Source organism: Apteryx mantelli, chromosome 1 (assembly GCF_036417845.1).
Source record: "Apteryx mantelli isolate bAptMan1 chromosome 1, bAptMan1.hap1, whole genome shotgun sequence".
Taxonomy (NCBI): Eukaryota; Metazoa; Chordata; class Aves; order Apterygiformes; family Apterygidae; genus Apteryx; species Apteryx mantelli.
Window position 1 is genome coordinate 144776769 of NC_089978.1, and position 16171 is coordinate 144792939.

The window sequence follows — 16171 nt, forward strand, 5'->3', positions numbered from 1 at the left end:
CCAGGCCTTCACATATCTGCATTTGTATTTCTTCCTAAGTTCACTTCAGCTCCCAGCATTTTGGCAGTTGTCCTTGCCAAAGTCTGTGGGGCTTCTGAGAAAGGAGGTAGATACAGAAGTGGAGAGGCCTGTTACTTTGATTGACACAGCTTTGGCTGGTTGCTCATTTTCAGTGCAGAATTGCTCTCTACACTGTGATTTGAGTGATTTAGTAGACCATAGACATTTGAGTGGGAAGGGATCTCAGTTGGGGGCTCAAAATAACAGTTGTTATCTCGGCCTTAATTTTAAAGATCATCTGTTATTTCGTACTGTTTGTTTCATACTCATTCATCCAAGACAATAATCAGATATGAAATATTTCTCTTTCCCACAGCTTTTTTTTAATAACCCTTCCCTCAATAGTATTGTTGGCAAAGCCCCTCCTGCAGGGAATGAAATGGCTCCCCTGGTGAAATTCAAATGCCAGCACTGTCTCTACCTTCTTTTACCTTGATACCTCAGTGCTTGGCTCTTCCCAGCCCATTCTGGGCTCTGGTGCCTTGCGCTGCTTGTGCAGTCTAAGATGTTCTACGCACAAGCTGCTGAACTGTGGTGCTTGCATGCTACTCATAGGCAGGACCATTGTAAAAAGTCAGGCTCCATCTCCTACCAGAAAATGCTCTGTGCTGTCAGGTTTTGGTTGTCCAAAGAGTGACTGCTGTGATTCTTGTAACTTTTGATTTTTGCTTTATTGGCTGAGCTTGAGAAACTGCTGTGAGGTCCCAAAAACTGGAGGTTTTTTGTAAAAGATCCAGAAGGTCTTACATACCTCTGACTACATTTGGTAATTTTTTAGATTTGTCCTATGTATCCTGGATTAACAAATGCTCTAAACACCATCTGCCATGATTCTAAGGAGCATTAGGAGTTTTAAAAGCTTTTCAGAGATGACTAGAGTAGCAAGTCAGCACATTTCTGATAATATGGGAGAGCACCATCTGAAGTAGGGCACATTTAGCCATGCTCACTTGGGCTGTACTGCTGTACCATTGAAACTGAATAGGAGATATGCCAATGATTTGGGGTGGGGGGGTCATTGGATCAGGTCTTTATTGTTTTTAAAGTAATTACTCATGCAATGTGATACTAGTTAACATCCCCAGATTTTTAACACAGTTTCACCCTTCCAGGGCTTGCAGAAATTTCAAATTTTGATAGACCAGAATCATAAGATTAAAAAAATAATCAAACTATTTGCCTAAATTAGTTTCTCTACTGTAACGTGTAAATAACAAGAAGGGATGCACTAAATACAATCTCATTGTAGACATCTGTAATGTGAACATCTACATCTGAACTGCTCCTCCTAGACTCTATTTTATAGTCATTGGAGAGAAACAATGGACAGGATTCATCTAACCAGTTTTAGATGTCTGCTTTAGGATGAATCCTGCCCTGAAAGTTCCTGTTTCTCCGCAATGGCTATAAAGGGAACTTAGAGTGATTTGCTCAGGTGCAGATGTGTACATTTGGTTAGATGAATTCTCGCTTAGGGTCTAGTTCTTCCACAGCTAGACATTTGGAATTGAGAAAATAAGTTGGCTCAGTTTACATATTTAGTAACAGAAAAAAAGCTATGGAAGCTTACTCTAATTATGAATGTTGCACACATTAATGTTATAATGAAGTTGCGATGTTCTAATTCAAAATTCTTCTCTGAACACATAGTGTTTTTAAAAGAAAACCTTTAAAAATTGTTTCCATTCTTTTTTTTTTAATCAGATTTGGACTGAGAGCCACACATAAAATTGCTTGGCAACTATTTTTAGAAAAATTTCGTGATCCTGGGAGCGCCTTTGAAAACAGGCAGACAATTCCTATGAGAAAAAAAATAAGTAAGTAGGCAGTTTCTTTTTTATGTTAGTCTGAGTAACTTGTGGTGTACATATTCATTGAAAATGAGAGAAATATTTTCACTGAATGATCACACGATAAATTCAGTTAAATAATCTTTTGGCAATGCTTTCTCTAAGTGCACACTCTTATTTTTTATCCTATCAAACCTTGAGTCTTAATGAGGTGATTTATTATTCCTGCTCTAAGAAGAACACAGTGAGCAGAAGAGGGTGAGAGATGAAAATAGTGAAGACTGTCTTTTTGCTATTACAGAGTAAATCCAGTTAGAGGAGAAGATGAAACTTTCTCTGGTGACACTGTTCTTCAGAAGTTGTACAGATACGTCCAAGATGCTTATCCCTCTCTAAAGCAGGCATTCCTGATGCTTGATGAAGTAAGAGCAATTATTTTTAGGTGTTGCCTTGGTTAATTACTCTTACAACCAGCCATTTGTGTCTTATATCTGCTCTGAAGTTACCTGATGGCTGTCAGCCATTGTTTTGTGTTATGCTAGCTCAGAGAGTCCATATTGTGTTTTTTTAACTTAGATATGTGCAAACTGGGACTAAATATTCTGTAACAACCTCTCCGATAAACAAAAGTTATTGACCTCCTAGAATTCACTGGAAGTCATGTTGGCCAGTTCTTTAACCATCCCTGGGGCTCCCTTTTGAACCCCTGCTAGTATTTCATGAAATACTATGCCAGAAATGAGAAATGGTGCTTTTGGAGAAGCTGCACTGGTATCAGAAAAATAAATAACTTCCCAGATATGGCTAAGTTTTTTCCCTGTTTATACATCCAAAGATTGCCTTAGTCCCTTAGGCAATTTATCTATGCAATTCATAAAAACGGGCAATTTATTTATGCTTTGATTATCTATCATGACCTGCAAGTCTTTCAGAGTTACTGTTCTTATAAGTAAGATTCCTCATCTATTCTGGTGTTCTTTCTCCATTTCTCAATGTAGGACTTTACTAGAAAGCTTTCTCTGCTTGTGCTTATACTCCCAAATAATCAGGCTGTGTCAGTGGTTTCTTCTCTTTGTTATTTATTATTTCATTTGTCTTCCAGTCACCTGTAATCATCTGATGTTTTTTAGATTTTTTTTCAGGTTATTTGTATATAAATATGTTTATATATCTATTTGTGTGTATATAAATAAATACACACACACACACACACACACACACACACACAGAACTGTGTTTACTCTGTTAATACACACACATACATGCACGCACATGCACGGGCAAATGCGCATGTCTATTTATACATATGTATGCATAAGAAAGATGTATAGCACAGGTCTAAAAATTAACGTCTACAAGACCTCTTTGGAAATAGGCCTACCTGAGGATGGGTTATTACCTACAATTCCATTTGAAGGTTTCTGTTATTTGGTTTATCTATCACATCTGTTTGATAGCTGCTATTTGCATATGTAGAGTTCTCATTTCTTAAAATGGTCTGCCACAAGGCATAAGCAAGGTGTGCAGTTGCCTGTGGCAGCAGGCTGCCCCAAGAGAGCAGCTCCGGCAGGGCCCCAGTGTCTGCCTTGCCTCTGTCAGGGTCCTGGCCAGCCTTATCGGCTGCCACCACCGAGGGAGGGGGATCCAGATGTGTGAGATGGGGGCTGTTGCCATCCCCGTATTGCCCAGTGCTATTGGTTATCTCAGCGTTGGGCATTATGTCCTGATTATGCAGGGGTTCATCTCCAAACCTGCTTCCGCATTCCTTCTCTCCACACTCTTCCTCCTGCTCAGGGCTACCCGTCTCTGGGCCCAAGTGGATCTCCTCTTATCCTTGACTACTGCAGTCTCTTGTGAAGTGTGGTAGCTCCCAGAAATGCTGATTTCCTTATCAGTGAGATGAACTGTGATAACTACTGGCTTTGACACTTAATGCTGAAAGAACACTATGGAGAATTTTTGGTGTCATGTGAACATCAGAGAAATAGTCTTCCTGGATGGCGAATTTCCTTTTCACAGTAAGATCCATATAGTATCATTTAGCAAATGACTTTTCTCCTGCTCAGCCACTGTATGCAATGGCTCAACAGAGCAGTGATCTCACCAGTGATCTCATCATTTAATGTCTAAATGTCTGTAAATTTGAAACGTTCCTAAATATTTATATAGCTGTTTGAGAGGCTTTTCAGCTATTACAAAAAATAGGTAAATCAAGTAAAGCAATTTCCCCATGTCATAGAGTTAACAAAGTAAGTTTCTTGCTCTTCTTTTTTCGGGAGACAGAAATAGATTTGAACTTAAACTTCTTCTGTTCTAGGAGTTAAAATTAATTTATGTTCTTATCTAAAAGGTTTTAATAGGATTATGTCGCAGGCTTGTGATTTTTCATCACATCACTGCCCAGCCCGCCAGCAACTGCCTGCTAGCTTTTTCTTCCAACTGATTTTTGTCTGAATCATTCTTGATTTGTTGGAGTCTAAAACGCTACTGGTCCCTACCTGTTAATCCATATTTTGAAAACTAAGTCTTAACCTAAAACCAATGCTTTCTAATGTGCAGTCTAGATGGGTAATGTACCCTGTCACTAGAGTTACTAATTTGACTCTGAAATGCTGAGTCAGATGGGTGTTTTACAACAGGTAAGTGAAGTACCCTTTGATGTTCTTTTGTGAGTCTCACAGTCTGTAAAACCAAGATCCTTGAAAAAAATTTGTAACACGAATATTTCAATTTTAAGGAATTAATACTAATACAAACTCTTTAGCCCCCCAATCAAATGTTTTCAAAAAAGGTTTCCCATAAAGTCTGAAACACAGAAACAAAAAAAGCATTAAAAATAATTTGGGTAGGCAATATTGAATATACATATTGGACTTCTTAGGCATTAGCTGAGTTTATTTTATTGATTTTAATCATTATTATGGCCATATATTATCATTTTTATACATTCCGCTATGTGGAGTGCATTTGCAAATGAAAGGGCAACTCATCGTGTCTGCTGGTTTTTTTTTAAATGAATGTTCGCCTTGTTGGATAGTTCTTGTTCTTGATTATATGTGGTGTCCCAGTCACCTGAAGCATTGGCATTTGTTTTTATTTTAGTCTCTTTTTAAAAAAGGAGTATATTTTTCATGTCAAGGCAAGGAATTCAAGTAATATTGGAAAGTCTCCTAACTGAAGTGCTTAAATGAGTGAAATTCGTAAGAAAAACTAACCTGTTTTCTGTCCAGTGCTGAAACCTGGCGTCAGGTAAACTCTAGTGTCCCACAGTTGTAAAAGATTTAAAGGCACATAGTTACTGGTTCTAGTACTTTACCTTAATAATACAGAATGTGAATACCTATTTAATATTACATGCTGAAGGAGTCCAATTGGTTGTGACTGACATTTAAGTTAAAGATAGGCATAAATATTTTGCAGGATAAGACTACACTTTAATTTGAGATTAGTAGTTTGAAAAAGAAGGGAGATTTCATAAAAGTGTACATCCAAATACGTTGCTTAGCAATGAATATGTATACTCCTGGTCCCTGAGTGCACACAGAAATTCTAGGCAAGGTAAATCTGTTTTGATGAAAGGATAAAATCAGTATGATAGGTAAAGTTAATTAGAATCAGAACTGTGGAGTAATTATTATAGGCTCATATTATATAATATAAACAGAAAGTGCCATCAAGTATTTGTAAAAGATTTGTGTTTGCAGTCTGTCATCTGACAGGTAGACAGTAATGTATGTGTGGCACTGACACACTATTGAGCATACAGTTGCATAGTTTACTGTTTTCAAAAATATCTGCATCTGATTTTTTATAGAGTTTGGATTCCCTTTTCATGTCTGGTGCTGGAATATGAACTTTTAATAAAGAACTGTCTATCCTTACCAGTTCTGTAGCCTTCATGATGTACTGAACTCTGTTAAAATGCCTCCCTGTCATTTCTGATGGAATGCCATGATATATATGTTCCATACACTGGATTGTGTGATTGTGCTTTTAGTGGACAGATGGAATTTTTTATTACTTTGATTTGCTACATATTGCACTTCTTAAATTTTAGAGTCTATATTTCCGAATTGAATGAGCAAATAATAGACTAAAAAAATTAAAGCTTTCAGTCTGGTTGACACAAGCAAAATGAGCACTGGGCATATCTTTAGAAGTACTATTGGCATTTTTTTATTGGATGGTTTTATATAGATGATATATCACAATTCCTTTCTAATATAATTACATAAAAACTATTCTCTTTAGCTCTGCAGTATTTATTTATGTACATATATATATATATGACCACAAAAAGAAAGAATTCACCTAGCAATTTATAAGAAAAGAAATCAGTTTCATACACTGCAGTAGATAATAATAACACCTACAGCATTCAGGCCATGATTCAGCAAGGCACTTACTGCATGATTATAAGTGGTTTACTGGACTGGGGCATTATTGAATGAAATTGTTAACGAAGGCAGAGGTATTTGAGCTGGTGGAAAGGAAAGACAGGCTGAAAACAGAACCACTTCATCCCTAACATCTGAAGTCTCTCACACTGAAAGGAATATATGCAAGAATGGTCTGTATTTATATATAACATCATGATTTTTTGTTGGAATAAATCAGTACAGTCCCATTGACATCGCTTATGCTCGACTGACTTGTATCAGGTAATGATAGTGGCAATAAAATTAAACCATTTTAAACAAATAAAATTAAATTTGCAAGGTCGCCAAATAAGCAAATGCATTCTACTTAATAAAGCCTGGTATAGTATACCTTCTCTTACCTGTATTATCTAAGCTTTGAACAAAATGTGATTTATTTTCATTGTAACAGATATTTCATCTTCATAGGTAAGACATAGTCATTGTGTACATCTGTTTCTTGTGAAGTACAAGCTATCTTTGTAGCTTCAGTACCGGATTCCCTAACTTATTTACTGGGGAGGAAGGTATATTATCAAGTTTTGTTTCCATATGATTTAATGCAGACAACAGTCTCTAAAGAAAATTCCAAAACCAGACAGTAGTTTCACAAGACCATTATCTTTGATTGCAGAACTTTAAAGTATTTCCCAGACCAGCTGATGAAGTAAATAATTGTTCATCCTCTATATTATTACTGCCACCCTGGATCTCTGTGGGGGACTAAAGGGAAACAGAATTTTCTTAGGGTGAATTTTATGAAGAGAAAGATATTTGTCTAGTGAATCACTGGAGGAACTATTTACTCCTAATTTTTCTTTTATTGTTCCAAACCCTTTATTCCACTCTCTTCTTCTTCCTTCCCCCCATTATCCTTCCTCAGGTTTCTTTAGAGAAAATAAAGAAACAATTAAAAAAAATAAAAGTCCAAGAACAAATAGGAAATTATAAAATCCAATAGTCATAAAAAAGAGTTGGTACAAACACATATTTAAAGCTCTCCCACATAAATTATGGATATTACTTGCCATGGGAACTGAGAGAAAAGCTGTGTCTTAAGTGCAGAAACATAAAAATATCCTGATTTTGTTTCATGAACACATCCATTGCCCGTTACCTTACAGCCTAAATGAGTACACATTGGCATGACAATGTGACAGGGCATCAGGCCCTAGATACAGATTCCCCCGAAAGCTGATTCACTCTCGGTAGCCCGGTCAAGAGTGTTGAGAGACCCAAGCTAACAGCATAACAGATGCAAAGGATGCATACCAAGGTGCAAAGGAAGCATGCTAAAAAGAAAGGGAAAGTCCTAGGACAGTCAGTCTCAAATATTTTTGATTAACGCACCAACAGTTAGAATTTCTCAAGGCTCACCATGTTCTTATCACCAAACCTTTAACTGAAACCTCTGTAATGACCCAAGTATTTGCAGAGTATTTCCTCTGGCCTTATGAACCATCATGCCTGTGGACCACAGCTGAAAACTGCAGCCCTTGAAAAAACTGCACTCAAAACATTTCCTGTTGTTGTTCTGAAGCTAATCATGAAGAAAATGCTGGCATACATGAATGTGTATCAAGCACTGACAAGCACAGGTTCAGGTGCCATTTATGGACATGCTAAGAACAATATTAAGATATCACTACAGACATCACTTAATGGACTTATGTATTCTTCATTAAGGCAATGGATGGGGTATGTCGTAGCAGCAACTTAATGCATGGTAGCAAAGCAACTTCTACCTTTTAGTTTCACAAATCCTCTAGTGATGCTGATAGGTAATAAATTAATAGAACTGGGGAACAAAAACTTTTGTCCGCCTTCGGAAGAAGTCTAACACAGGCGTATGTAGCACAAACTCCTTATATTGCCTCACTGAAGTATCACCAACTCGACTGCAGTAAAAGTAAACAGTTAATTCACTGTGTACTGTGATACAGGGAAAGGGGACTGGCAACAGAATTCCAGATAATGAAGGATTTGTGTATAGTATTGTCGCTGGACAAAGCTAGCACCCATGCAGCAGACCTGGCTTTTCTGGAAGCAGAGGCAGAAAAAGAGACACCTGAGTTGACTCCACTCAGACCCAGCAACCTTTTTCAGTCAGATACAACTTTGTGTGAACAGAGCAAATAAGGAATGAAGTGTGGGTGATAGGCTGAATGTGAGCTGGTTTGTGTAAAGCCAGTTCACGTATCCATTCACCTGTGGCACAGTTTACCAGCAAACTACATAATCTATCCCAAAGTCGATGTAGTTTCATTTCCATGGTTTTAGTCTTCCATCCAGTAAGTGCTCCAGTTGTATATTCACTGGGAACTGGAGCAGAAGTACTAGATTCAAAATATGCAGGCTACTGGAAAAGCTACAGAGCTGTCAGTTGGTCAGGATGATCTAGAGACGTAGAATTTCATGTTAGAATCAGACTTGCTGTAGTAAATTTGTTTGCTCCTTTTTATACATGCTTTATTTTTTTTGTCTTAGAGACGAGATGGAAAGATCACAAGAGATGAGCTTCATCGCATTTTACGTTACTTCTTACTTCAAATAAAAAAAAAAGATTTCCAGAAGCTAATCCAGATAATTGATCCAGAACAGACTGGATACCTTGACTATCATAAATTTTTAGACTTGGTTGAAGAAAAAGAATCTCTAGTAAGTGTTTCTTTTTAATTCTTTAAGGTTAGCCTATTTTATAATGGTTGCAACAAAGGGCCAGAATATGTTTTAGTAAAATGTTATGCTTTGCATAGGATCTTCATCTAAGTTAGTATTTTCACATGCTTTCCAGCAATGTAAATCTTCATGATTGCCACTTCTAGACTCTTTTCTTCTGAAGCATCAGTTGGAAGGCAATCTCATGGTTATTGGAGATTTTGAAAACTCCCCCAGAATCACTGGCTTGCTTACATGCGTACAGTAGATGAGGGGCAGTAGTAATACTTCATAGCTTTTGAGTGTCAAATTTGTTTTGCTGATATTTTGCAAAAGAGCTGTTTCTTGTTTTACCTGTTATTCTTTATAATAATATGTTCATTCAAAATATATGCTGTATGCTACATAGAAATTGCATATTTTCCTGGGTACAGCTTTGACACTGAGTTTGTAGTCTTCTTTTAATATCTTCCTCTATGACTATTCACCATGTGTACAGATAGGTTATATGCTGGATCCTGCAGTCCAAACTTCTGTTTAGTATGTCATTTTCCTTAGCCAGAGATAATATTGTCAACACTTTTTTGCTTACTGAATTCTACTAAGAAATAACTTAAGCTACCATTTGCATATCTGCTTCCTAGTATTAAGAACCTGGTCATAATTTTTTATATCAAATCTCTTTTATGTTTGCATTAATATGTCAACTGACTAATTCCAGGTTTAGCTTTTGTCTTAGCTAGTCTGGTTAGTGTTTTTGAGGGATATCAAAGGAGTCCAGCAGTGTCAAGAGAGATACTAGATGCACAAAAAGAAGGTCCCATTGAACAGTCCTGAATAGTGTGCATTGCTTTGAAATACTTTGATGTTACTAACTGAAATAGGCTGCATTCTTTTCTGATGGCTCCAACAATAGCTGCATTTGATGCAGCAACTCAAGTCCCTTCTGGCTGTTTCTGAGTAGAATAATGGTTCGGGTGAAATTCTGGGACAAACTTTAGTGGTTGTAAAATTGACATGTTGGGGAAAGCACAAATACTGACAGTGCCTATATATGCAACTGATATGCAAACTAAGTTGGACTTAAATTGAACTGGTTAGGCTCTTTATTAGAGACTGTCACAGAAAACTGACCATTCTTGTCATTTTAAATAAGCATCCTAAATGAAGTAAATGTTAGCATGAGGGAATGCAGGTAAAGGAAATGCTAAACCTCACAGATCATGGTCACCATGGGATGAAATGCCACCAAGGATGAGACAGTAACTGTGCGTGACATGATCCTGGCAGTTGTGATTTCACACTTGGAGAGTGATTCTGCTCTAAGGAGTAGGTTAGTTCTGGACTCCGTGGCTAGTTTGCAGCCATTTCTTGATAGAAAGCAGCTGCAAGGTAGCCTGAGTGTCCAGGAATCGTTTCCATTGGTGTCCTGAGTAGTTATGCCAGCTCCATCAGCATGGCTCATCCTCTAGAAGAGGCAGATTATAGGTTCTGCAAGAAAAAGAGGACTTTTTTTTTAAAGAAATCTCTGCATTTTTATTATTCCTTTGGGGAATGATTCAGTCAGAGGAGACCTAAAAACAGGAATGGGCAGAACCAGAACCTGTAAACTCTCTGGGCCCCCAGCCAGATAAGACAACTGAAACGACACAAACCTCCCCCTCCTTCCTCTCCCCGGAGATTCGGCATAGTGCAGTGCTCAGTCAGATCTGCAATTATGCTGAGATTCTCTGTCAAATTGAGATTCCGTGTTTGTTTCTTCTCAGACGCTCCTGTTTTTAATGTACTCAATTTACAAGTGAAAAGACACTTTTATTCTAACTGCTAATGCTACAGACAGATCCTGAAGCAGGTTCAGTAAGCCAAATTTTGTCATTATTATTCCCTGTGCAAGTCTATTGTCTTCAAATTATGCCCTGAGTAAGATGAGTGCCATTTGCAACTCATTCAGTCCTAGTGAATTTTGTTTTACAGGACTGAGGGGAGAAACACAGTAAAAACACTGCATTGCTACCAATTGGTAGACATGACTCTCAAGTCACTTAAAGGAGCAGATCTATGAAGTGAGGTATACTTTTTCTTACACAGTCACTTTTTGGACAGTTTTCAGAACAAATATTTTCAAAGGTAAACGTTGGGGAGTGAATGTCCTGCCTGATGTTGTGTCTTGCTTTGAAATCAGTAAGCTAAAATTGTTTTAATTGAATATAACTTTGTTTTAAATTAGGTGGGTCATAAATGGCTTAATGGAACAAACCAAATTAAGAAGATTGCTTCTGTTATTGTAGCTTGGAATACCGTATGTAATAACATGGTCCATTTTCAGTGGGTATTGATCTTCTAACATTGTTTGTCATTTTAGTACATTTTTATCATGCGATAGCACTATCATAGTTTAACCTTAAGGATTCCCCTCCCCCTGCCCCCCCTTACTAATTCATTCAATTGTTAGGTCGCAGAGATCCTTTCAGACAAAATCACAGAAAACTGGAAAGATTTTCATAAGACTTTGCAATCCTATGATCCTAAATGTACTGGCACTATTAGCAGAAGTCATCTAAGAAAAGTTCTACAGATGTATTGTCCCTCTTTGTTAGATCAACAATTTATGAAGTAAGTTGATGATGTATGAATTGTGATAGATTTAGTGTAATTTCTTCTCTTACTGTGTCTTTCTTCCTGTCTTTGAACATGATAGCTATAGCTGGAGTAGTTAGGATTTCAGTTTGCCTTAAGCTTACAGAAAAGAAAAAGCCCATGGAAGAGATGCTTCATTCCATATGTGATCAGCTTATGGTAAATCCCTTATTTATTTCCATGAAAATTCCGTATTGGAAACTCTTGTGAGTTTGGCATAATTTCACCATTTCAGAGGTAAGGCAAGCCTTTTCTAAAAAGGAACAATTGATGTGGTGGAGATTCAAGCCATTATCAAATATTATTTAGTATTTCCAAACAAAATGTAATAAAAAATTAATTAAATTAATGTTGTGTCTTTCCTCAGTAGATTATTGCTGTAATGAACAAGGAGATGAATTTTAACATGGTCAACATGAAATCTCATTTTGAATATCAGCAGAAACCCCAAATTGGGGAGCATGGGGAGCATACAGTCAAAATATCTATGTCCAAAGAGGAGGGAACTGTATTAGATGTTTTATTGCAATAACAATTCAGTTAGGTTATAATCGGGTCTAAACTGCTCTCCCACAGGCTCTAGCTTTCTCAGCTTACACTGACTTTCAGAAAGATGTGGAATTCTTTCCTACCTTTGATAACATAATAGGAAAATCAAAGAAATCAGTTCCAGTCTGACCCTTACAACACAGTGTCCTGCAGATCATTGTGAGTGAGGAGCAAACACAACAGCATCAATAGGAAATGGCTTTTGGAAAATAATCTTTGATCCTGAAATATGAATGAGCATAAGCGTGATCAGTAAAACCAATTCCACTGTATGCATTTTCCTTTCTGTAAATGTCTTAGAGAAAACTTTGGGTGCTATACATTGGGTTCATAAAAGTCATGTTCCCAGCGTGGTGTGTTATAACTATATGCTTTTATCATCTGTCAGTTTTATAGCTCTGTGTTGTATACTATATAATCACTGGTCATTGATCACGAACAAGTAATTATCCTTTGAATTACCTGGAACTCAGCAGTTATACAATTTTCTAAATAATGTTTCTACCATTATTTGCGTCAATGAAATATCTCTACTGTAAGAAAAGTGAGGAATTACAGCCACTTTGAATTGTAAAGTGGCCTTTACTTGAAATTCTAAGCATTCACTGTAAGAAAAACGATGTAGAGGAAGGCAATGAAAGGCAATTTTTTAGGGTTTAATTCATTCATCATTGTGGTCAATGGGTATTTTGCCTTTGTTTTAAAAAAATGCAAGATAAGCCCTATGAGATTAGCCTAGCAAAGTCTAGCAACTAAGGTTGTGTTCTAGCAAAGCACTGGAAGAAATGTGTATAATGCTTTTAGGATTCCTATTATGGTGAATATTGAGCACATTCTTGTATGTGCATTGTCAAACTGCAGCATTGCTGAACAGTGCAGCAATCTGTGTTTCGCAGAGCCAGACATGTTTCACCGTAGATGGGATGAGTTTGTAATCTTTTGATAAGAGCAGCATCTTAAATATATGTCTGAAAGATAAGGTTTGAATTCCATTGTCAAAGACATTCAGGGACATCAATTGCTATATAATCTTGTATTGACCATGTTCAGTCCATGAAAAGAGTCTCATTCACACTGTATTATTATTTCTTCTCTAGTAAACATTTCTAAAAAACTCCTGCTCTTAGCAATATCATGTATCAGGGCCATGTTCCAGAGAGCAGGTGACCACATTGAGGAAGAAATTTAATTCTTGTAATAAGATTAAGTGAGGATTTATACTCAGCAATGCAATAGATGGTCTACTTGATTGGAGAAATGTTTTGTATTAAAATAAATGAGTAAAAATTAGCTAATTAAATTAGAATGGCTCATCCACAGCTGAAGAGATATTTTGAAAAATCTACTTGGTGATAATCTATTTTTAAAGTTGTCATTCAGTGATTTAGCCTGACTCCTTAAAAATATGTTTTTACTCACATCTTTTTTATCAATCTATACTTTTTTTTTAAACATGATATTAATTTTTATGTTAAACCTTATTTAAAACTACCCTAGGAAAATATTGTGGATTATGCAGAGAAACAGTGGATGGCACTGTTTGTTCACTGCTCTAAAGTGGTAAGAGATGCCACGTTTAAAATGCTGTATTTTAAAATAATAAGTAAAGAAGATGTAATTGACTCTTTTAAATGCACACATACTGGGTTAAGACTATCACATCTGTGCTGGGAATGTCATAACCAGATTGGGGATTTAACATGGGTGCTTTAAGGGATGCAGGGTTTTGGAGCAAAAGGTGATAAAGTGACTGAATTTCATTCTGAATTCCAGTGGTTCAGCTACATCAGTCTTATTTATTTGAAATGATACTTCTGCTTTGGGGGGCTTCTACTATAATTGGACTTTTGCATTGATGTGACTCATCCTGAGGCACTTGACAATACTGCTATTGCTGCAGCAGAATAGCTGGCATGCTTGTCCCGGATGGCTTCCTGTGAGATGACATTCAGACTGGAGAAAAGAGGCAACACTTTTTAAGGGCATTTGGAAGCCTTTTATGAATTATACTCACAAAGCAGATGTTGCTCTATGGTGTTCACAGACATTTTCTGTGTGAAGGCCACACTTGTTTTAACTGAGCAGGACAAACACTAGAAAATGGAGACTCTTTTCTCTCCTTCTCATCCCTCTGACACTTTCTCTCCTGCAGAGGGTATGTTATGGATTAGACTTCTCAAAAGAAATAGAAGTTTTTATTTGTTTGTTTGTTTGTTTGTTTGTTTCAGAAAGAAGGCATTGGGGCACTCGATATGTTAAGTTCCAAGTGTTTTTTTAGGTGTTTTTCAGTGGCAGTCTAAATAGAGCTGGCACTTGGGGTAAGCTGAGTTTAGAGAATGCTCTGCTTCCGCAGTACAAGTACAGGAGCCTTCTACTTTCATCCAGGAATGCCCAAAAGCTTTGTGAATGTGAATGAAATCTTGGAATGCTAAACAGCTCAGTGAAGCAGTGGCACAGTGATGACAAGGGCTCTGATTCATAAGCTCTGTGAATTTATACAGAAATGATTTAAGGGGGTAATTTAACAGGCCCAGAGCGCTACCCACCCAACCTCTCTGCTGGAAGTTACCTTCAGTGTAGCAGAGGAGGCTGTACAGACAGCGTGTCTGCTCCTGGGCTGCTAGGGTCACAGCCAGGAGTATTAATTTAAGCTGCCAGTGATTTAATTTTGCATTTATATGCCAGGCTGCAAGTTATGGTAAACAGGGGCTTTCATTCATGATTTCTGTCAGGTTTAGTTGTGCCTTGGCTGCGTGCTTAGCTACTTCTTCCACCATAGCAGCCAAATTTGACAGGCCAATGTCAGGTGAGACAAGTCTCTTCCAATTGTCCACCATATAATCCAAGTGTTAATGATGCTGAGTATTCACTAAGGTTAACTATAGACAGGAGAGGCTTGTCTCCCTTAGACTCCTTCTAGAGTCAATGGAGCTCCTCCAGATAATCATTCAATGTTTAAGTTAGGTTCCTGATTTCTCCGTAGGCTACAGAAGGATTCTAGGAAGGCTAGTTTCCAAAGCCTAAAGCTAGCCTTCTGAATAATGTCCTTAACTGTATATGGAAAGCAAATGTGTTCCTTTGATCATCTTTGTCTTAAGACATTTGTATTATGCATTGTTCCCAATCTCCCAAATTATTTTAAATTCTTATTTTATCCAGGTTATGCTATAAATATCAGGATAATTCTTCTGGTGGAATCTTTTACAACATGCTTTTGGATAGCTTAGAGGTTGCTGTTCCTCCTGATGACTTAAATGGTATCGGCTCACATATATCAAAAGGAAGGCAACAAAGAAAAGAGAAAAAGCAAACAGATCTTTCAAAAAGGTATGCTATTAGTACAGTTTTCTGTTTAATGTAAAGAAAAAATACGTATGAAAAAGATACTTTCAGAAAGATTGAGAATACGTGCTGTTTGTCTAATGGTAAGTACTGTCCTAGGCTGATCTCTCATTTCACAGAGATATATTCAAAATTGTACAACACTCAAAGCATTGCATCAGGAGAGCAAATATGTATGGATCATTCATCAAAGACTCTTAGATTCAGGCAAATATGGTTGAGCTCACCTTACAGGGTCCACAAGGACTGTATCTCACTGCATCATTCAACAGTTGGAGTTTTGCCCTCTAGATAACGTCTGAAGTGTAAGCTTGTGATCCTCTGTAGAACCAGTGTAGCTCATTACTCAGGAACTGGATTTGAACATTCTCAGAGGATTGAGAGCTCTGCTCCATCTGATGTCTGTCACTTCTGTAGGCCATCGCTACAGCCTCCAGCTGAATCAGCATCATTGATACTGGCACCCGGGTTACAAAGATATATGAACCACTGATTCTTTTCACTTCTTACTTTTTAATATATGGAAATGCCTGCATAAATCAGGAAAAAAAAAAGCCTCTCTTGTAATGGAATGAGCTTTGCTTCCCTCAGAAATATTTTTTTCTATTTTTGTGTGGAAATCTACATGCATACTCAGACTCTGGACACATATATTTTCACATGAGCCCAGATAATACTTTATCCTAGTCCTGGAGGACTGGGTTAGGGTTACGGTTA

The 16171-nt window shown here is 37.3% G+C and overlaps 1 protein-coding gene across 1 annotated transcript in view; it reads left to right on the forward strand.

The window, feature by feature from the left end:
• EFCAB6 (EF-hand calcium binding domain 6) overlaps positions 1-16171 on the forward strand; it is an 85685-nt gene that overhangs the window by 8265 nt on the left and 61249 nt on the right. Inside the window, exons 5-9 of the mRNA XM_067294703.1 lie at positions 2152-2272; positions 8756-8926; positions 11154-11225; positions 13610-13672; positions 15291-15439. Coding sequence (XP_067150804.1) covers positions 2152-2272; positions 8756-8926; positions 11154-11225; positions 13610-13672; positions 15291-15439 — 576 coding nt within the window. The remainder of the gene's footprint in view (positions 1-2151; positions 2273-8755; positions 8927-11153; positions 11226-13609; positions 13673-15290; positions 15440-16171) is intronic.